Source organism: Euphorbia lathyris, chromosome 8, assembly GCF_963576675.1.
Source record: "Euphorbia lathyris chromosome 8, ddEupLath1.1, whole genome shotgun sequence".
Lineage (NCBI taxonomy): Eukaryota > Viridiplantae > Streptophyta > Magnoliopsida > Malpighiales > Euphorbiaceae > Euphorbia > Euphorbia lathyris.
In genome coordinates this window covers 6,312,141-6,334,882 of record NC_088917.1, presented here as the reverse complement: position 1 = coordinate 6,334,882, position 22,742 = coordinate 6,312,141, and the positions used below count along the sequence as shown (strand labels likewise).

The following is a 22,742-nucleotide window of genomic DNA, read 5'->3' as shown; positions in this document are numbered from 1 at the left end:
GAAAATAATGACATATTAAGAATTAAGTTTGGTGATATGATTTATTTGTAATTTTGTACTTAATTATGATATTCATGTATTTGACCCTAAATGAAATTTATCAATGATTTTTGAGATTTTTTTTTTTTGTAACCAACCTAACTATTTGATTTTCTTTATTTTGGAAGCTACAAAACATGAAATTGATAGTAATGAAGATGGCGTGGAAGAAGATGTTGAACATGTTAATCCAATTGTATAGGAAACTTTCTTCTCATATTGAAGCATCAACATCAATTGTTCCGAACCACATTAGAACTTCTCATTATTGTTTTGGACCATAGTAGAATTTTTTTTATTATTGTTTTAGGCCACAATAGAATTTCTCATTGTATAGATTTTGAATTGTTTCAATTCACAGATTTGAGCACAAGAAAATACGCTGTTTCTGATTCTCTATCCATTTATATGTCATAAATTGAGTGGACGATATATAATTGAGAATTGAGACAATAAAGTTTTTGCTGGCTATAATGCAGTAATATAATTTCTATTTTGTAGAAAAACTCTACTTATTTCTAGAATTATCCTTATTACCTTATTATAATCTATATTTTTTCACAATTATAATTAAATCGAAATATTAAAAACATAAATTTTAGAAAGTTTTAGTGGTTTGAATGTTTGCAAACGGAAATCTGTGTTTTGTGAAACTTACAATTAAATGATTTGTAAATCAATTTTTCAGTGAAACAATACTTGTTTAGTTAATTTGCAAAGTCAAATCTTCTACTTTGAGTAATTTGCAAAACCGATCTTTTTAATTGCTTCAAATCACTCCTTTTGGTCGAAATAGGATATGTGTGCCACACCATGACTAATCTCGGCGTGACTTATGGCTGGATGTTGTCACAAACGCGTCAATGTCGCATGTGGTGCATGCATGCTGCTGCGTTTATTTTGTAGTATAGTCATGTATCATCAATCACATTATAGTATTAGTATCGATCTACATGGAATTTTATAGGTGTATTTGCATTCTATTCAACTTATGTTTAAGAGACAATACTAACCAAGTAATGTTTTAAAAGTTTGTAGTAAAATCAAACAAAATATGCTAAAATCAACAAAACATCACAGTATAAACAAGATACTATATGGGTAAAACGCACACGATAAATCTCGCACAATAGGGAAAAAAATCTAGTACTACATCTCAAAATGGTATGTTTAAAGCACAATAACAAGGCATCCGAAAAGCATTCTTCCCACATGTCTACGGTCGAAGAAGTCCAAATTATGTCCAAGCCATATCTCTATCTATATTAGACATTCAACTGATTAACAAGCAGAACAAATAGTAAATAGATTGTCTCTTACTCATATTTAGAGCCTATCTAGTTCAAGATCAACATATCTGCCTAAGTCATTACTAAACACCCTAAATTAATGTTCTGATGGATGATAAGAAACAATTGTACTGTAAATGCAAATTTTATGTCTAAGATAAAATAAACCACTCCGCTAAGACAGCTCCATAACGTTTGCCCCCAAACTTCTCCATTGTACACCATTTGCAGATTCCTTGCCAAAATCCATCACCTCTTACTAACCCATCTACTCTAAATTTTCTGCCAACATGAACTACTAAACTCCTTGGTTAATGTCCCTACATCAGGATCCTGAGGCTGAGGAGCTGTCACTATCTGAATCGCTTGACGAAGATCCAGAGTCACTGCTAGAGCTGCTTGAACTACTTGATCTGGTTCCATTGTCTCCCGGGTTCCCTACTTGAACAGGTGATGAAGTGGTAGTGTTCCTTTCATCTGCTGTTCTAGTTTCTTGGGGTGCCCCAGCAAAGCCTTCGGCTGGTGCCTTCTGTTGGACATTCTGCTGAGCTTCTGCTCTTGCAAGTTCAGCTTTTCTTTTGTTCTTACTTAAACTCTTCTTGTAGTTGGTTACAAATCTATCCAGTTCCCAAAGAGTCTCTGCGTCAACACTATCAATATCCACTTCAATTTCATCGCCATGTTGGGAGAGTGACGAATTCCTCTTCATTATTATCTGGACAATATTATCAAGTATCTCTGGCGGTAAACTCTGGAGGTTCGTGCTAAGCTTCTGCTTCTCCTCGTACATCATGTCCCTCTTGTGGGGATCCTTTGCCTTAGGCTTTTTTGGAGCAGGGGTTCTATCCGAAGGAGTTGTGCTGATAGATTTTGGTCTGGGATCAGTAGAAGGATACGCCATAAATTCTGATCTATCGAAAATCCTCCTCATATCAAGAGGGGGAGGCAGCGGAGGACTCTTTCTTGATGCGGGTGTAGGAATACCCAGATCATAACTCGAAGGGAACCTCATCTCACAATCATACTCTGACTTTATAACAGCCCACCTCTCCTCAAATATCTGCAATAGCATCTCTGCCATTATATGAACATCGTGCCCCATCGGATTATAAGTCATAGCATTATGAAATGTAAGTCTCACATCCTCCGCGAACTCTTCAGGCGACTTGTACCAATTCTTGTTCAGTTTCGTCTTTACAGTACCCAAGTCCATGGGATGCTTAATAATAGTGAAGTAATCATGCAAACCAAGAGTTTTTACATCAACAGGAGCATTGAACACCCAACCATGCTTATGCTTCATCAATTTGTCAAGCAAAGTGCTACAATTCTTAAATACCTTGGAACCTGTTGAAAACCCGAACCCCAAATCCCCTCCTACATGCCTCTTCCCATTCAATTTTGACTTCTTATTGCTCTTTGCTGGTGGAAACTTATCTTTTGCCAGCAAAAACTCAGAACTCCTGTAAAATTGATTTGCCTTTGGTGTTCGTTTTTCTTTCTCCACAAACTGACCTACACCCTGATTATTCTCCAGTACTGATATGCTAAACTGATTCAAAGGCCTCATCTGCCTAGGAGTAGGAGTAACAATTGGAGTGGTACCTACTGATCCCACATCCGAATTAACCCTCCTAAATCCATTGTCAACCCTATCATTTGGAGTAACATGCGTACTACTAAACCCCACAACAAGAGGCACCCCCCGTTCTTTGGCTTCAATCTTTTTCACCAGACTCCTTACAATATCAAGTTCACTCTCCAGCTTCCTCCTGAGCTCTTTCTTCTCCTGCTTGGACTTCGAAGCCAAATTTATCTTTACTTTTTTCTCCAATCCTTGCTTCAGCGTCCCAAATTTAGCTACAGCCGCTGTATCTTGCTGCCTGTTGAGGCTCGAAGAATCATCAGAATTGGCATCCCGGCGTACAATGGGCGGCTGCTGAGTTGAATTTGTGTCTTCTGAACCTGGGGTTTGCGATTCTGGAACTTGAACTGTATTGTTTTCATTTTTCTTCTCGTTCGTATCGTCTTTGTAGCCGTTCTCCTTATTGTTCTCGGCTTCAGTTGCTGTAGCTGTTGTGCTGGGAGTGGTTAGGTCTCTATCTCTGTCTTTGATGCTGTTAGTGTTGGCTGTGGCTGTGGGTGTGGCTGTCGTCGGAGCGGTGGTTGTCAGGTTATTGATATTGTTGATGTTGTTTCTGGGTCCCTTGTATGCTTTCCTTGTATAGACTTTACTCTCGCTATATCTCTGCTTCTCTCTTGCTGCATCTTTTCCACCTCCTGAAGCCATACATGTAACTCTAAAACCCTAATTCTATGTATCTCTCTTTCCACAAAGATCGAGTTACAAAGGGTATCGGAAAACCCTAATTTTGCCCCAAAATCACGATTTCAATTAGGGCAAAACACAAAACAGACTCGAAAAGCTAGTCCAAGCTCGAATCTTCCACCATTAACGGTGGCCTAAACTCTCATCCAGAACACACAGCTAACTATGTACACATTCAGGGATGCCATTTCATCAAAGGCAATGCAGACTGGAGGACGCCCACAGTTTTTGAGTGCTTTCAAAGGCTCTTGTTGTATGCTATATCTTTTCAATTTCAAAAAATGCTAGAGCATAATAACTCTAATTAATAGAATTAATTTCACAAAGGCAAATGGTATATACAACCCTTAGGGTTGTATATAAGCATTAATTATTCACATATAACAATAAAAAAGAGAATTTTAATTTTAAAATAAGTATTTATTTGTATTGGAAATATAATAATCTATCATGAATATATGCATTTAAATATTTAAGCATTTAAGTATAAATAAATTTTATGTATTGAAAAACTAAATGAACACTAATAATAGGAATTTTTGGGTTTTATTTACAGCCCTAAGGGCTGTAAATATCGGAACCCTTAATTAAAAACATTTTTTTATACTGAGTGGTTATAATTGTGATTTAATTGTATTAAACTAAAATTAATTTAGGAGACTTAATACTTTATTAAGAAAAAATAAATTTGTAATTAATGAGCAAAAAACATTTCCACTATCCTCCTTATATGTCTATATATCTTGACATTTTCTCTTATTTTAGAAAAAAAAATGAAACAGATAATTCTCTCATTATTTTTTTCATCCCTTCATTATTGTTTTCTATTCCTTTGTTTGTTTCGTGTTCTTACTTTCAAAATTCAAGAATATATAATCATTAAAAAATATTAATGAAGTCATAAAAGTGATATCTGCGAGTATAACTGATACTGGATACAATGGAAGAATGAAGAATAAATTGATTGAATGTCTTGATGAGATATTACGAGATGAAATACGAGAACTCATCACCTTAAGCTGATTCAATTGGATATATTAGGTTATTATAACCTAATGAATAATAGAATTCGAATACTTTGGTGATCATGAAATTCCATCAAGAAAAATGATTATCATAATATCTAGATTTTTTTTAAACTTTCCATCCTATAAATTGGGTACTTGTGATTGTACTGTGTGCAAGTGAAGAATGAGAGTATTGGACAACAAATAAAAAGTGGGTTGTGTATGTGCAGTGGTGAATACATGATTACTCGGTTGGGAGGCCAATTTTATGTGCGTTTGGAAAAAAAAATTTGCTAAATCGAACTTGTTTAATTTTTTTTATATACATGCGTGTTATAATTTGAATGGTCAAGAACCAATTTTAAGTATAATGTACAATTTCTCAAAATTAAGCTGGATTTCGTTTAATAGTCCTAGTAATAAAAAAAATTGGATTTAGGGAGGACTGAACATGTAAAAAAATTAAAAAATTTGATTTCATATGGCCAACAAAATTTAAAAATTTTAAAAATATAAAAAATTAATAATTTGGATTTAAAAAGGCCTAAGATGCCAAAAAAAAAATTAGAAATTTGGATTTATAGAGGCCTAACAGGCAAAAAAAAATAGAAATTTAGATTTAGAAAGGTCTATCAGGTCAAAAAAATTTGAAATTTGGATTTAGACATACCTAAACAAAAATTAGAAATTTGGATTTATAGAGTACCCCATATGTCTAAAATATTGAAATTTTGAATGTTGGACAAACTTAACACGTAATGAGATATATTTAATTTTTTTATTAGTTCAATGCTAATTTCTAAAAAAATTATAATATTTTTACATTTTTTTTATTTTTAGTTTTAAAATTTTAAAATTTAATTTAGAAATTCAGTTGTTTTAGTCTCAAAAATAAGAAATTATTATTTTTTAATTGAAAAAACATAATAAAAATGTGTTAAAAAGTGTTATGAAAATAAATAAATAAATTAATAATGGTAACATAGTTTTATAATTATTGAAAAATAAAATTTAAATAAATAAACACTTTCTAAAATAAATTGAGGTTGGGGGAATTAAACCTAAGACCTTTTAAAAAAACAAGTGTTTTTAACCATCTTATCTACCTTGAAATAATGAAATATTACTACATCCTTCACTTTGTGGAGAGTTTTGCATGGCCGGGTTCCGAGTCACGACTTCCTGCAGCGTCTTGGACTCTCCTTTGCCTTTCGTTGTGCTCTTTGTGGTAGAGATGCTGAATCCATTAACTACTTATTCATTAGATGTTCTTTTGCAGATTCTCTTTGGAGGGCCCTTGAGATTCATTTTGACTGCTCTTTGCCTCGTTATTCTCAATTCATCCACTTCCTCAACACTCTTCGTAGCATTCATTTTGGCTCTCAAGTGTCGATGATCTGGCGTGTTGCCGCTATCACTTGCATCTGGTTAATCTGGAATTGTAGGAATGAAGCAATCTTTAAGGAAGTTTCTCATTCTATTCAGAATTCGAAGATCACCATATTTCGAATGATTCGAGAGTCCTTTTCCACTTCTAAAGGTTTTTGCTTTTCATAGAGACATGATGTTATCTTATCCCGTCTTCTAGCTTCTCCTAGGCCGTCCCCGGCTCCCAACATTATTCCGGTCCATTGGCTTAAACCTCCTCCGGGCTGGGTTAAAGTCAATGTGGACGGCTCTGCTTTTGGCACTCCAGGCGAGGCAGGAGCAGGAGGTATTTTTCGCAACTATCGAGGATTTCCCAAAGGTTGTTTTGCTTTTTCCACCCCTCATTCTTTTACTTATATGGCTGAATTGAGAGCCGCTATTTTCGCAATTGAACTTGCTTGGTAGAAAAATTGGCATCAGCTTTGGGTTGAGTCAGACTCAATGTACGTTGTTAATCTGCTTAGACATCGTTCCATTGATGTTCCTTGGAGTATTCGTCAAGAGTGGTTGCATTGTCTTAACATTTGCTCTAGAATGAACATTCTTTTTTCTCACATCTTTAGGGAAGGAAATAGAGTTACTGATGTGCTGGCTAAGTTTGGAGTTTTAATTGATCATACTGCACTTGAAACTACCTAAGGGATTCTTCAAAAAAAAAAAAAGAAACTACCTAAGGGAGAGATGATTTGACTCTGTTTAGATTTTCTGCACCTCAATTTAATATATTCATAATGATATAATAAATTATTAATATGTGATGGATTAAATTAATTGATTTTGTAAAGGGTTTGGTGATTAAGAGGTTTTGCACTGCTAGGGTTTTGACTCGCCGCCAACTTTTCGCCGCCGCTACCGTCTTTGGTTGCTTGGTCGGCTCTTGCAGATCTGATGGAGATGGATTTTTCCATTGCTCATCTTTTTTCGAGATCCTCTTTCTTGAAACATGTTTCGCCTGGATCTTGTGATGCTGCGATTTGTTCTCCTTCGAGACCCGAGCCTTCTGCTGGACCTAGGTCCTATGCGGCTACTCTTGTTGGTGCTATTCCTTCTGCGTCTATTTCTCCTGATGTTCCTCCCCCCGTGGATCGATCTTTTATATCTGAAGAAGGCGGCTTTAAAGCCGCCAAAATACAGCAGGATATTTACAATGAAAAACTCAATCTTTGTAAGCATTCTATTATCGGGCATATCACTCTTGCTAAAGGGGAATCTCCTTGGAAGCAGCCGGACTTGAAGGCCAAACTTTCAACTATTTGGGGTTGCCCTCCTAATTGGAGATTGATTTCGCTGGGTAGAGGTTTTTACCACATTATTCTTGCGTCCGCAGAAGCTCTCCAATCTGTTTGGAGTCGTGGTGCCATTGCTCTCAGGCCTGGAATTATATGTTTCATTCCTTGGTGTCCAGGATTTAATCCGAACTCTCATAAATCCACATCTGCTCAAGTCTGGGTCTGATTCTACAATCTTCCTTGGGAATTCTGGGATAAGCGGATCATGATAAGCATTGCAAGGGCGATTGGGGTGCCCCTTCATTTTGACAAGAATACGGTGGATGGTGAAATGGGTCATTATGCTCGTATCTTGATTGATGTGGAGCTTTCTAAGGAAATTCAATACAAGCTAAGGGTGGATACTGACACCTCAATGCATTGGATTTCCCTTGAATATGAAAGACTTCCCGACTTATGCTCCATTTGTCATTCCATTGGTCATTCTGCTGGAGCTTGTAGGAGGAATCTTCGTCGTGAAGAACATGTTGTCACAAAGCAAAGAAATGGGAAGCAAAAGATGGGATCTCCCGAGCCCCGAGGTAGGTCTATTACTCAGATTTGGCAACAGAAGCCTGGAGTTCACATTGATCCTGGTGAATCCTCTAAAGGGGCTCCTAACATTGAAGAGTCTGACAAAACTAATAACTGTGACTTGCAGGTGGTACTTCATAGTTCTGTCAAGATTAGTGAATCAACTCTTGATTTTGACTCTGGCTCGGCCCCCGCCTCTCATCCTCTTGACTTTCCATCTCATCAACTTGATAAAGAGCTGGGAGTCTTGGGTTGGCAAACCTCTCACCCCAATCCTCAAGCTTCTGAATTTCCTAATTTGCAAATCATTGAGCATTCAGAAAACATTGACTATTTGCAGGTGGTTAATGATACAGAGGAAAAGACTTGGTCTAAAGTCCAGAAAAGGAAGAAGCACAAAGATAACAACATTCCCCTTGAGGTCAGTGGTAAACGGCATAGCAAGCCGCCTTTGCGGTTTCAATGATTTGTGTTATTTTAGAATTGTAGGGGCATCGGTAATGATTGCACTCAACGAGCCCTGAAGCTTCTGTGCCAACAACATCATCCTGATTTTTTGTGTCTTGCAGAACCTCTTGTTTGTTTTAGTGACACTGCTGATCATTTTTGGAGATCTCTAGGTCTTTCTCTCTTTGCCTAGAATGATAAAGATTCGCCGACTCTTTGGCTTCTCTCTAGGGATGCTTCTTCTCATTCGCTTCATACTTCTCATGCCCAACATATTACTGTTCAACACCAGCTGGGTGATAAGTCTTTTCTGCTTTCTTTTGTTTATGGTAGTAACATGGCTTCGGAAAGAATGGAGTTGTGGTCTTCTCTTTATAGTTGTGCCTTTCCAACTAATAATTGGTTGGTATTTGGGGATTTCAATGCTATTACGGGCTCTCATGAGAAGCTTGGTTCCCCTCCTGCTGCTGGATCCTGCAGGGAATTCAGGAATTTGATTGATGATTGTGATCTTATTGATATTGATACTTTGGGTCAGAAATTTACTTGGTCCAATGGTCGGCATGGGACAACTCATGTTGAGTGTCGACTAGATAGAGCTTTAGTGTCAGAGGGCTTTTTGGATTCTTGGGACTCTACCTCTTGCACGGCTTTGGCAAGATATAGTTCTGATCATTGCCCGATGCTCCTTCATTGCAGCATTGGGGAACCAAGGATTGCTAGGTTCAGATTCCATGCAATGTGGACCACTAATGATTCTTTAAAGGGGTTAATTGCTAATCACTAGACTACATCCCACATCTCTCTCTTCCTCCTGCTTAACTATTATGTCATAAACTTCGCACCCTTAGGCCTATTCTCAGGGATTGGAATAAAAACGTGTTTGGCAGAATTGATTCTAATATCCCCCTAGCTGAAGTTCACCTTGCTGATATTCAAAAGCAAATTTCAGAACATGGTGATTCTCTGGAATTGAGTAATGCTGCTTCTGCAGGAGATGATGTATAGAGAGCAAAGCCGTGTTAAGTGGCTTAAAGAGGGGGATCAGAACACTAGTTTTTTCCAATGGTCTGCTAGAGTTAGAAAGACATGGGCTGACATTCAGCATTTGAGGATCGGAGATGAGGGTCCCACTTCTGACACAGTTAGATTATCTGATCATGTAATTGAATATTTCTCTAATCTCTTTCGTAGTTCTAGGGAACATGTTGATCTTTCTTCAATTAATGAGGTAATTCCCAACTTAGTAACTTCTTTGGAAAATGAGGAATTAACTTCTAAACCATCCATTGAAACTATTAAAGACACGATCTTTTCCATGGATCCTGACAGTGCCCCTGGCCCTGATGGTTTTGGGGGAATTTTTTATCGATTCTTTTGGGATATTATAGGGAAGGATGTTTGCAATATGGTTCAAGCTTTCTTTGATCATGGTTGCATCCTGCTTGGTTTAAACTCTAGTATTATGGCTCTAATTCCTAAAGTTGCTGAAGCTGACAGAATTGAGAATTTTCGTCCAATTGTGATGAGTAACTTTGGTTTTAAAATCATCTCAAAAATTCTTGCTGATCGCCTTGCAGTTATTGCAGCAAGGATTGTCTCTCCCAACCAGTATGGTTTCCTTAAAGGTAGAAGCATTCATCAGTGCATTGCCTTAGCTTCTGAGGGAGTTAATATGCTTGATAGAAAACGTTTTGGTGGACACATGGCCTTAAAAATTGATATTCGTAAGGCATTTGATACTTTAGATTGGAACTTCCTCTTGGCTGTGTTGGATTCCTTTGGTTTTTCTCTCACTTTCAGGGATTGGATCCTAAACATTCTGGCATCCTCTCGTATTTCTGTGATGATTAATGGTTCTCCAAAGGGTTACTTTTCATGTTCTAGAGGGGTTAGACAAGGGGACCCCCTCTCTCCTCTTCTGTTTGACATTGCTAAGGATTTTTTCTCTCGATGGCTTGCTAAGATGGTGAGGGAGGGTACTTATTCTCCCATGTATTATTCTGGAGGAAATTCTTTTCCCTCTCATCCTCTTTTTGCTGATGACATGCTCATTTTTGGAGTGGCATCCTTGAGCAACTTGCATGCTCTCAAGGATTTCTTCCTGCTCTATGGACAGATCTCCGGTCAGCAGGTTAGTTGGGACAAATCTGCTATCTTTTTTGGTTCTCAAGTGAGTCCTACAAGGAGGGTTCGTCTTGCTCACTGTCTTGGCATCCGTTTGGAGTCTCTCCCTTTCAGTTACTTAGGAGTCCCTCTATTCAAAGGAGCTCCAAAGGCTTGTCATCTCAGCAGTCTTACTGATAAATTTCTCTCTCAATTTAGCAAGTGGAAAGGTAGCTCTCTCTCCTTTGCTGGACGCTTAACTCTAATTAAGTCTGCTATTACTGGTTCTCTGGTTCACTCATTCTTGATCTATAAGTGGCCAGTGGGATTGTTGAAAAAGCTCAATAGAAGTGTTAGGAACTTCCTTTGGACGGGTTGTATTGATCAGAGGAAGCTAATCACGGTTCCCTGGCAGACTTGTTGCAAAAGTTTGGAAGGGGGTGGTTTGGGCATTAAGGACTTTAGGATCTTTAACCATGCTCTTTTGGGTAAGATATGCGTTGGGAATTGATTCAAGGTAACAATCTAGCTCTTTCTCTGATGAAGTCTAGATTTATGGCTGTCTCTAGATTGCCTAAAGCTACCATTGCTCCTTCCTCGATCTGGTCTTCTTGTAAGTTTGTTTATTCTTCCATTTGGGACCAGACCTTTTGGTGGATTGGCCAATCTTCATCGCTTAATTTATGGACTGATAGGTGGATCGTACCATTAGTGGCGGACAGATTGGGTCTTGACAATCAAGATAAGCGTTCTCGCTATAATTCTGTTGATGATTTTTTGGTAAATTCAGAGTGGCTTGACTTAGGCACTCTACCTTCAGTTGTTCAAGACATTATTCGATCCATTCACCGGGGTAGAGATGATATTGACTTCTGCACTTGGCAGCCCTCTACGAAGGGTATTTTCTCTGCCAAAGAGTACTATCCGGTTCTCAGTCCTAGTTCCTCCTCGGTGGACTGGTTTAAATTTGTTTGGAATGCCCACACTCCCCCTTCTCGGTCCTTCACTTTCTGGAGAGTTTTGCATGGACGGGTTCCAACTCATGACCTCCTACAGCGCCTTGGATTCTCCATTGCCTCTCGTTGTGCTCTTTGTGGTAGGGATGCTGAGTCCATTAACCACTTATTCATTAGTTGTTCTTTTGCAGATTCTCTTTGGAGGGCCCTTGAGATTCATTTTGACTGCTCTTTGCTTCGTCATTCCCATTTCATCCACTTCTTCAGCACTCATAGTAGCATTCATTTTAGCTCACAAGTGTTGATGATCTGGCGAGTTGCCACTATCACTTGCATCTGGTTAATTTGGCATTGCAGGAATGAAGCAATCTTTAAGGAAGTTTCTCCTTCTATTCAGCACTCGAAGATCACCCTCTTTCGAATGATTCGAGAGTCCTTGGCGACTTCTAAAGGTTTTTGCTCTTCTCGGAGGGATGCTGCTATCTTATCCCGCCTTCTGGCTTCTCCTAGGCCGCCTCCTGCTCCCAACATTATTCTGGTCCATTGGCTTAAACCTCCTCCGGGCTGGGTTAAAGTCAATGTGGATGGCTCTACTTTTGGCACTCCTGGCGAGGCAGGAGCGGGAGGCATTTTTCGCAACTATCGTGGCTTTCCCAAAGGCTTTTTTGCTTTTTCTACCCCTCCTTCTTTTGCTTATATGGCTGAATTGAGAGCCGCTATTTTCGCAATTGAACTTGCTTGGGAGAAAAATTGGCATCAGCTTTGGGTTGAGTCAGACTCCATGTACGTAGTTAATCTGCTTCGACATCGTTCCATGGATGTTCCTTGGAGTATTCGACAAGAGTGGTTGCATTGTCTCAACATTTGCTCTAGGATGAACATTCTTTTTACTCACATCTTTAGGGAAGGTAATAGAGTTGCTGACGCATTGGCAAAGTTTGGAGTCTCTTCCTCCGTGATCAATTGGTGGCCTTTAGCTCATGCTTTTTGCCACAGGTTTATCAATGATGACATTTGTAATATTTCTCATTTGCGTTTTTCTTGACCTTTCCTAAACTTTTCTCCTTCCCCCTTCTTCTTGTTTGTTCTCCTTCCTCTTCTCTTATTCCAACCCTCACATTTTCTTTTATTAATATATTGCGGGTTTGACAGTTCTTGGACCTTGGGTGCTCACCCGCCCAAGTTCTGTCTCGTCCCAATTTCTATAAAAAAAAAGCTTTTGGTTTTTCAACCATCAAACAACTATTCTGTCAGGCCCGTTTTAAATATTAGCATTTGTTTCGCTCCAATCCAACCGCTACAGCTCCCGAAATTGAGCCAGAAATTCCCAAGAAATCACTTTTTCTTGTTCCACAAAGTGCTACTGATTTATTAACTTAGTGGTAAATTTCTGCTTAAGTCCCTGAACTCTCCGAATTGCTTCAAATTTACCCAGAATTACCCGGACAACGCAACAGCCCCAGAGTTCCAATCCTCAATTTCACGCATCCCAACGATATCAAAGAGATCGGTTTAATTTTATTTCATCCCGTACATATTTATTTTTATGACTTTCTAGCTTTAAAGTTATTATTTCTTTTTAAGTTGTAATTTTCATGCTTTATTATTATTTGTAATAAAAAAAATATTGAAAAATATTTACAAAATCAATAAAAATATAAAAGAAAATTAAAAAATTTATATCTTTGTATTGTTTTATTGCTTTTATTTTTGGTACTTATCTTCAAAATTGTTTTTCCGACTGACCTGTCAAGTAACGTCGGGCCCAAGACCGTTGTTTTTATTTTCAGTCATTGTCACGGTCGTCAATCGCTTTTCGTTTAGAATCCAAGTAATTTAGGCGCACTATATTTATTTATTTTATTCAATTACCATTTTATCCTTTGAGAAATAGCTTCTCTATCACGCCCGCATTATTTTTACCATTTTTAATCCCCACAAACGCGTATTAAGGTTGAAAATTGGGATATTCCGAAAATATCGCCAACAGTCCTGTTTGTTTTTTTTCAATAATGAGATCTGCAAGTGTGCACTGTGGACATGAGTCTTTGGACAAAAATAACTCAAAGTAATTTCTCCTCATGCTCATCAATCTCATCATAATCACCAAACTGAGTTTGAGTTTCAGAGAAACCATTAAAATTGTCAAGGTCCCCTTCTTCATCTTCTTTTCGATCCTTGGCATTTTCTTCTTCAGCTAAAGAAAAGGCTGCAAAGGCAGTAGTACCATTAGGATTTTTCTCCTCAGCCTCCTCTTGAATTTCCTTCTGATGAATCAACGACTCTTTCAAATTTTTTGAACTCAAACTTGATGAGATCATCTTTTCACAGACTTCTGAATTAATATGTGTTTCAGTAAACACTTTTTGCTCATCCTTCAATGGATTAATGCAAAGATCTTACCTTTCATCTTCACTCTGAAGACATCTTTGTCCGCTAAATCCTTTATGATGCAGTGATTTGTTTCAAATAAAACTTTGAAACCCATCTCAAGAAGTTGGCCAACACTTAACAAATTCTGACTTATGTTAGGCATAAATAATACATTTTTGATTATTTTTGTACCTGAAGTGCTCTTAATAGCCACTACACTTTTTCCCTTCACTGCAATGTACTCTCCATTTCCAATTTTAACTTTGGAAACTGCTGATGTATCTAGCTCTTTGAATTTCGTACATCCGCTATCTACAAGCCAATTATCACTTGAATTTCAAGGAGGAAAACATGAAGCCACAAAAAATACTCATTTTCTTCTTGAGCAACATTTTTCTCATGGGTTTCTGAATTTTGTTGAGTGTTGCTTTTGCAAATCTTTTGATGATGTCCCATCTTTTGGCACTTCTCACATTGTTGATCTGGTCGTCTCCAACATTTAAAAGGTGGATGACCTTTCTTCCCACAATGATGACAAGGAGGAAAGTCAGATTTATTCTTCTTGTACTTCATCCCTTTTTCTCCCTGGCTAGATTGACCCTTTGCAAATAATGCACCTTCAACAAAATTCTCAGACCTCAAAAGTCTCATATTCTCTTGTGCCTGCAAAGTGTTCAACAACTCTGCCAAACTAATTTTTGACAGATCCTTAGCGTTTTCCAGAAAAGAAATGGTTGCTTCAAACCTTTCAGGAACAGTCACAAGAAGCTTTTGAACTAATCTAGAATCAGAAAATTCAGTACCCAGTAATCTTACTTTGTTAGCAATGCTAAGCAATTTGTCTGAATACTCTTTGACAGTTTCTGAATCCTTCATCATTTGAAATTTAAATTCTCTGATCAAGTTAAGAGACTTCATTCCTTTGATCTTCTCATCTCCTTCAAATTCATTCTTCAAGAAATTCTAGACTTCAAAAGCTGATTTTATTGTCATGATTCTGATAAAGATATCAGATGAGACTGCAGCAAATAACGTAGCCCTGGTCTTCGACTTTCTTGATTTCTTCTCCTTGTGATTTTTTATCTGCGCCATAGTTGGATTCTCGGATGGAGGAACTTCGTAGTCCTCTTCAACAGCTTCCGAGAGATCATTAGCCTCTAGATGTGCTTCCATCCTTGCTGCCCAAATATGATAGCCTTCACCATTGAAAACAGGTGGTGCTAATGCAGTAAATGGAGTTTGTGACAAATCCATAAAGAAGAAGATAAAAAGAAATAATAAAAAATTCACAAGTCCCTCAAGAAGAGAGCTCTGATACCATTTGTTGGAAAATGAATGAGATGCATTTTATAACAACACAATTTGTTGTGTAAAGTATATATATTATTGATGTGATACTGAGTTTAAATACAGCACAACACAGTTACAGAATAATTGTTCAATAACTACATCCTACAAATCAGTGATTTAATAACCACTTCAGGCAATTGACTAAATTATACAGATGAAAAATACAGGATAAGATAACAGTTACTAAAGCATAAATTTAACAAATATAAACATAGATTAAAAAAAATTTACTGTACTGAGATATCTGATGGTTTCTGAATACCACAGATTAATAAGAAAACTCACCACGTTTTGGTAAATTTTTAGTAATTTTTCACTGTAAACAATCTCTTTTATTAATAGTTTCATTGGAGAAATTCTTACCATTTAACTTAAGATTATCCTAGAATATCTTTGTAATTACTATCTGATATTAGATTATCTTAATAGAAAAATTCTTTCTATTTAACTTAAGATTGCTGTTAATTATTTAGTGAGATGTTATATTGAATATATCTAAATAAACCACTGTGGTGAACATCTATTAACAAAAACTGAGAGAATATAAAAAAATGCATTAGATTGAATAAACAACATTATTATTATTATATTTTTTTTTTTGTTACAGATGATCATGAACAACATTATTATTTCTGGATTCATAATAGAGCATATATTCTTACTCTCGACGTTCATTTTTGCGGGCCCAAATATGTTTCCCGTTGATCCTAAACTTAGCTATAGGATTTCCGTTCAAGATTTTATCAACGGATGCAATAGAATCGAGAACCATTTTCCCAAACAATGGCTGTTCATTTTGGGGCATTTTATGTTGCATCTTAACATCAACAACACCCACACCAATTAACTCAGTAAAAAGATTTGCAACCTCCTCTTTGGTCACTGGAAAACCTCTTGAAAACGTGAGGAACATAGTCCGGTCATCTTCGGAGACAGTTTTACAAGGATTCCAGCTCCAAAATCCACCTTGAGGGAAGTCAAAATTCACTGCCCTTGGAAGAATGGTCACACTCCCGAACAATGGATGAGGAAAACCGGGAATTACTAGGGCTCGGCTTGAGCTTGACCAACCTAGAACAAGTTGTAGCATGTCAGTGAAAATCCTAGAACACATGGAGTTAAGTAAATTCTTGACTCCTGTGATTGCTGAAAACTTATTAAGGCGGAACATTTGTAAAGAAACTTCTTTGTCCACTAGCCTAGAAGTGAGAGGATTTCTGCTGACATTTCTAAAGGTACATTGTTTGGATCAAGACATTTGAGACATAAACACTAGTGGAAAAATGGCCATTTAGGGCCATTTGCATCGGCCATCGGCCGATGCAAAACCCCTCGATGGTTGTAGCATTTGCATCTGCCCTTTAAAGGGCCGATGCAAATGATGTAGCATTTGCATCACATTTTTAAAAGGGCCGATGCAAATGATATAGCATTTGCATCGCATTTTTTAACGGGCCGATGCAAATGATATAGCATTTGCATCGTATTTTTTAAAGGGCCGATGCAAATGCAGTCTCATTTGCATCGGCCCTTTTAAACGGCCGATGCAAATGTCATTTAAAAAAAATAAAAAAAAAATAATTTGGATTGAATGGAGCTCTATAATTTGGATTGAATGTAGGACTCTCAAATGATAACATATTAGAACAAATAATCCCCTGGATAGAGCACGCTCACAAGATTATTTCCTTAGTCACTGAGCAGATTTTAAATAAATATTTAGCATAGTTTCCAACATTCACGATTTTCATATTTAACATGTCATGTATGGTCCTCAGGAGTTGGGATGTGAAAATGATGAAGCAAGATAAAAAGCACACTAATTCCATTTCCAAGATAAAAGCATAGTTACCAGAATCAACATGTTTAAATATTTGTGTAGAAGTTTACATATTTAGCATATGATAGAGAGAAAAGACAACCATCGACTTAGCCAAAAAAAAAAAACTACTAAAGTTCATATGTGAATATAAATTTATGTATGTATGTATGTATGAGTGAAATTAAAATGGAAAATCAACTAACCAAAGAACTACATCAGGACCAGCTAAGGGCAAACAGTTTGAACCAGGTACCAGCTTGTACCCTGTTAATTGTCCTGTCCTATTGACAGTTCTAGTGTTTCTCACCTGCAAAATGGACATGAGTTCTCAAGATTAATAAATTAAAAATTGGAAAAAAAATGGCAAAGAGGTCATTGTGTGACGAGACATGTATCAATGCTCAATATTGGTATTGCATCTAGATAAACATCTAAGTTTACAAGATGAGGCTGGACAACATTACAACCAATGGATGTAATAATGTCAAATACCTTGACTATATTTGGACTGCCAACATTTCGTATTGAGTTCCAACTCCCAAGCATCGGCCCGAAAAATCCAGTGTAATTAAGGTCATTAACATTGCTCTCCTACTGTCAATTCTCTGGTAATTCTAAAAAATGGACGAGAAAGAAGATAAATACAAATAGCAGGCAACAATTGAGATCAAAAGGATTGAAAATGGACGAGAAAAAAGTTAGCATATGTAATCTATTAATCATGGCTGAAAAATAATCAAAACAAGTAGAGTACAATTAATTACATGTGCTCTTGAATGCTCAAGTTGTTGTACGAGTAATTGGTCCTGAAAGGATAAAACAAACACCTGTTAACTCGAAGGAGGAGAAAGCATGATGAATAAAATGAAAAAGAATAGTATTACCTTTTTCTCTTTAACACACAATAATCCTTCACTTAGTTGTTGCTCTAGATGTTGCAGCTCTTTCAAGCTCAAGCCAGTAAGGTCCTTGCGCAAAAGCCGCCTATTGCAGAAAAGAATGAGATGAGAGGTCTGGTCTGGTCTTGTCAAAATACTCAAAATGCAACAACACTTACAACTGTTTCACTTGAAGCTTTGAGATTTCCTCTTTAGAATATCCACCTCCTTGGATTCCTGTTTCTGTTTCTGTTTCTGGAGAAAAATCATTAGATTAGTCAAAATAAGCACATAATTCCATCGTGTTGAGATGCAAAAGCGATGCAAAAATGGTAAAAAATGTGATTAATACCTCTGAGTTGCATTCTATTCTAGCAGGAGGAGGAGGAGGCTCTAGGGAATCTAGGCGCTTGTTGTATCTTGCAAGTGTTCTCTTCATTCTGCAATGCCTTAATGATCAAATTCATTGTCACAAATCTCAGCAGAATAAAAATGAATCAACTCAACACATCCTTGGTTGCATCAAAGTGAAACAAAAACAGAACATCTATAGCAGAGAGAGCTTCAAATAAAATAATTAAGAAATTCAAATATATATATCAGTAAAAGAAAAAGCCAAACACCCAGAATGAGCCTAAAAAGCCAATTGAAGTTGAAATGAATTTGATACAAAGGGATTTTCAAAATAAAAAATAAAAATGAATAAAGAAATAAAGAAAAAGCACATGCAATGATATTCGAAAAAAGAAACAACCCAGAAATTAGTTGCGTATAATGACAGAAACAAAGAAATTTACCAGAATGCGGAGAAGGAATGCATAGGATAGCATACCCGGAACTGCAGAACTCAAAGAGCTTGCCAGTGTTGGAGAAGATAATAACCGCAACTTCAGAATCACAAAGAATTGCAAGTTCATGAGCCTTTTTAAGCAATCCGGCTCTTCTTTTTGAGAATTAGGCAAAACCAAAAATTGACCTGGATTTAGCTTAGGGAACCCTAGAATCGAACCGTACGGCAGCAGCAGGATCATTGTGATTGGAGATATCGACATTCCCACCAATACTCTCTTGTGAGAGTCTCCGGGAAGGTCAGCTCTGTGTCAGATTCCGACGGCGGCGACATGAGATAGTGAAGACAAGAAGGAGAACGGCGAAGAGAATGAGCTAGTCGAAGGTGGAAAACGTAGCCATGGAAGGGAGCTGGGTTTCGCTATTGTGAGAAGGAGAAGACAAAGTTGGGAGGCGGCTGCAATCGTGAAAATTAACCCTAAAATACAATTTTATACTTAACTTTTTATATTTATGAATTGACCCCAATTAATTACAAAATAGGCTCTTACTATTTTTTTAATTTATACTAATACTATTTGCATGGTTCTCTTATAAAGGACCGATGCAAATCCAATTGCTATTTGCATCGGCCTTTTAAAAGGGCCGATGCAAATAATATAGTTATTTGCGTGGGTCCCTTTTAAGGGACCGATGCAAATAATTCAATTGATATTTGCATCGGCCCTTTAAATGGACCCATGCAAATAATGCAGTTATTTGCATCGGTCCCTATTAAGGGGCCGATGCAAATACTAAATGTCATGACATTTGCATCGGTCTCAAATAAAGGGCCGATGCAAAAGGACCTTTTGCATCGGCCCCAAACAAAGGGGATGCAAATGGACCTTTTGCATGGCACTTTATAAGGACCGATGCAAATATCCATTTTTCTACTAGTGAAAACAGTCTCATCATCAATGGCATGGAGCAAAATATCAGAGAGGGGGACGAACTTGATAACAATGTTTTTATAGCCAATTGTTTCAAGCCATAGCCACATGGCCATGACTAGTAAAGACTCTGCTGGGTCTCGAATCAAATTAAACACCATGCGAGAGAAGAGCTCTCGATCCATTGAATGAAAGGCGTGAAGCTCCTCTGTCGTAATTGAAGCCATTGAACTTACAAGACTTATGCTACCCAGAAACTTAAAAGAAGAATTATGGTACCCAGAAATTTAAAGAAGAAGTATGCTGCCCAGAAATTTAAAGATGCTGCCCAGAAATTTAAAGAAGTATGATACCCAGAAATTTAAAGAAGAATTATGATACCCAGAAATTTAAAGAAGAATTATGCCAAAGCTAATTGAGAGAATAACTTACAAAGTATACTAATGGTGTTTATATAATCATGGGTAAAGTGACAAAAGTTTACCTTATATTTGGTAGCCATTGCTGGTGATGACTGTACTGTCCTTATTTTGGATCTTCACTGCCATAATAAAAACTATGGTAATATGGTAACTTGGTTCTCTCAATTGAACTTTTAAAATCAACCTTTAAAATGTAATATTTTAGCAGCTTAATAAAAAAAAAGTGAACCTCTAAAGAGAAATTTAAAGAAGAATTGAACTTACAGAGTATGCTAATTTTATACAGCTGCATTGTTATGAATTTTAGGAATTTAAAGGTTTACATAATCTTATCTAATGAAAGCCAAAAGTTGTAATTCAGAAAACGTTGCAATTCCATTGGATTTGAATTAAAAGTTAACCGAGTATCAGATTGGTTATAAGTTGGTACAAATCCAATCTATAAATTGTAATCTCTAGAATTGTATTCAGTGAAAATTAATGGCACGATTTTTTGAACAATTTGTTTTTATTTAAGTATTCCATTTAAAACTTTTAGTCAGTTCTTTTTATTTAAGTATTTGATTTAAAACTTTTTACTCGGATAGCAATAGTTCAATAATCAATGATTCAATTTAATTGGAACCTCTTATTTGCTATTTAGTCCGGTTTAATAATCTTTAAAGTCGATGCTAATCTGAACACATCAAGCTGATTCAATTGGATTGGATCGATCCATTAACCATTAGATTGATTCATGAACACCTCTTACTATTTATCTGCTTGTACATTCTAGAGGTAGTACAGTGAATGTTTTAAGTGTGCATCAACAGCACTTTAACTAAGCATTTAGAACAACTATTATCCAATTTAATATAATTGAACACTCAAGCATTGTTATGCATGTTTCTTTCTTATCATTTTAGTTATGAATTTCATTTAATTGAATTCATTTTTTTTATAATAATAATAACAATGATAAAAAGTGAACCTGAAAGTCGTTGTTAAAGTGTAATATGTTAGTATATGTATATAAAAGTTATACTGACTAATATATGATAATATAATAAAAATACAGAAAATTATAGAATAATTAAATGCTAAATCCATCAAGGGAAATTTACACAGAAATTCATATTTGAAAAATTATTTACAACAATGTCAAGTAATGATTTTGAATTATGTCAAACTAGTAAAATCAGCAATTTTAATATATTTTAAGAATTAGAATTTATAAATTAAGTGTCTAGGATATATTTTCTAGGGTTTCTCTCATGCACCAGGCTTTCAATCAAAAAATATTTTCTAGGGTTTAGAATTTATGAATTGGGTCTAGAATTTTTAAATTAAGATGTAAAATCATATTTTATTTATAGTATATAGAAAATAATGACATATTAAGAATTAAATTTAGTCATATGATTTAATTGTAATTTTACAGTTAATTCTGATATTCATGTATTTGACCCCATCAATCAACCATTGACCATATGAAAAGTTAGAATTTGATTATGTTGGGCTTTTTGAGACTTAAAGATAGGCCCAACTACATCGATGGGTCCAACTGCAGTGATTAGGGTTTGGGACGATTAGGGTTTCTTGAGGAGTATAAATGTAACATTTTTCTCTGTAATTCGTATCTTTCATTATAGTAAAATATCCTGGCTTGGTAGTGCCCCCAGACGTAGTCATTCAAATTGAGTGGCGAACTGGGTAAACAATTTTTGTGTGTTTGCTTGTTTTTCGTTTATCGTAATCGCAATTATTCCTAACAGCTTCTTGCCTTAGTTTTCTGTCTGTACTGTACAGACAAAACCTCCACAAACATTAATATATAGGGATGTGTCAGAAAACTTTGCATCCATTGGTTCCTTGTTAGGTAGAATAGTGACAGATCCTAGATAAAAGTTTCCAGGTGTTAAACACAGATGGAAGTCAAATCAGCCATGGCTAGAATTAATAGATTTGTGGGGAGAATCACTCTTTTTGGGAGAAAAATCCAGTGGGACAACTTATTTTCCACTAAAATTAATAGATTTATGTGGAATATGTAATTCGCCACTGATCATGAGATTTCTGTGGGGAATTTATTTTTTCCCTCATAAAAAGATATATTAGTGGGGAACCAATATATTCGTCATAAGAACATAGTTGTGAGCACGAATTTTTTCTGGCCCTAATGAATTTATGTTACATTCTAGGTAACAGTTGGTGTAGGTGGGCGTCACACGACGTGTTGTGCGAGATACGAGCTAAGGACCTGTGCCCCGTTTTCTGAGTCATTTTAGTTCGTTTCACTTTATTCTATCAAATTCTATTTGATTTATCATTTTGAAGTTTTAAAATACTCGAAGTCCAAAAGGACCTTCGATTGAAGACCTGTTCCTCCATCGAGGATGAGGGTCTTCGATCGGCGATCCTTGACGGTTTTCGGGCAGTTTTCGTCCACTTCCCATTACTAAAGTCCCCATAAACCCAATTTGGATTGCAATAAATAAACTTAGTCCATAAAGAAAAAAAGAGAAAATTACACTTAAAAACATATTTTAACTTTTTTATTTACCATTTTGTAAATCATTTTTCTATGTTTTGCCACCCTAGAAATATCTTATTTTGAAAAATATCAAATTTTCTTATAAATGAACAATCCTATTGGTATACAATGAACACCATATAAATGATCAAATTTCTTATTTGGGCTCAGTAGGGTGTAAAATCCAAGATGAAAACGTTAAATAATTTAATGTTAAGGACGTGAAGGATATATATGCAGTTCCAAATTTAGAGGAATGTG

The 22,742-nt window shown here is 36.3% G+C and overlaps 1 protein-coding gene and 1 pseudogene across 1 annotated transcript; both read right to left on the bottom strand.

Moving 5' to 3' along the window:
- Positions 1 to 1,349: 1,349 nt before the first annotated feature.
- Positions 1,350 to 3,888, bottom strand: LOC136202170 (transcription factor GTE4-like). The gene has a single exon (XM_065992673.1). The coding sequence runs from the start codon at positions 3,616 to 3,618 to the stop codon at positions 1,654 to 1,656; it is 1,965 nt and encodes a 654-aa protein (XP_065848745.1). The 5' UTR covers positions 3,619 to 3,888; the 3' UTR covers positions 1,350 to 1,653.
- Positions 3,889 to 15,665: 11,777 nt separating this feature from the next.
- LOC136203225 (agamous-like MADS-box protein AGL15) lies at positions 15,666 to 19,065 on the bottom strand (annotated as a pseudogene).
- Between the last annotated feature and the right edge of the window lie 3,677 nt (positions 19,066 to 22,742).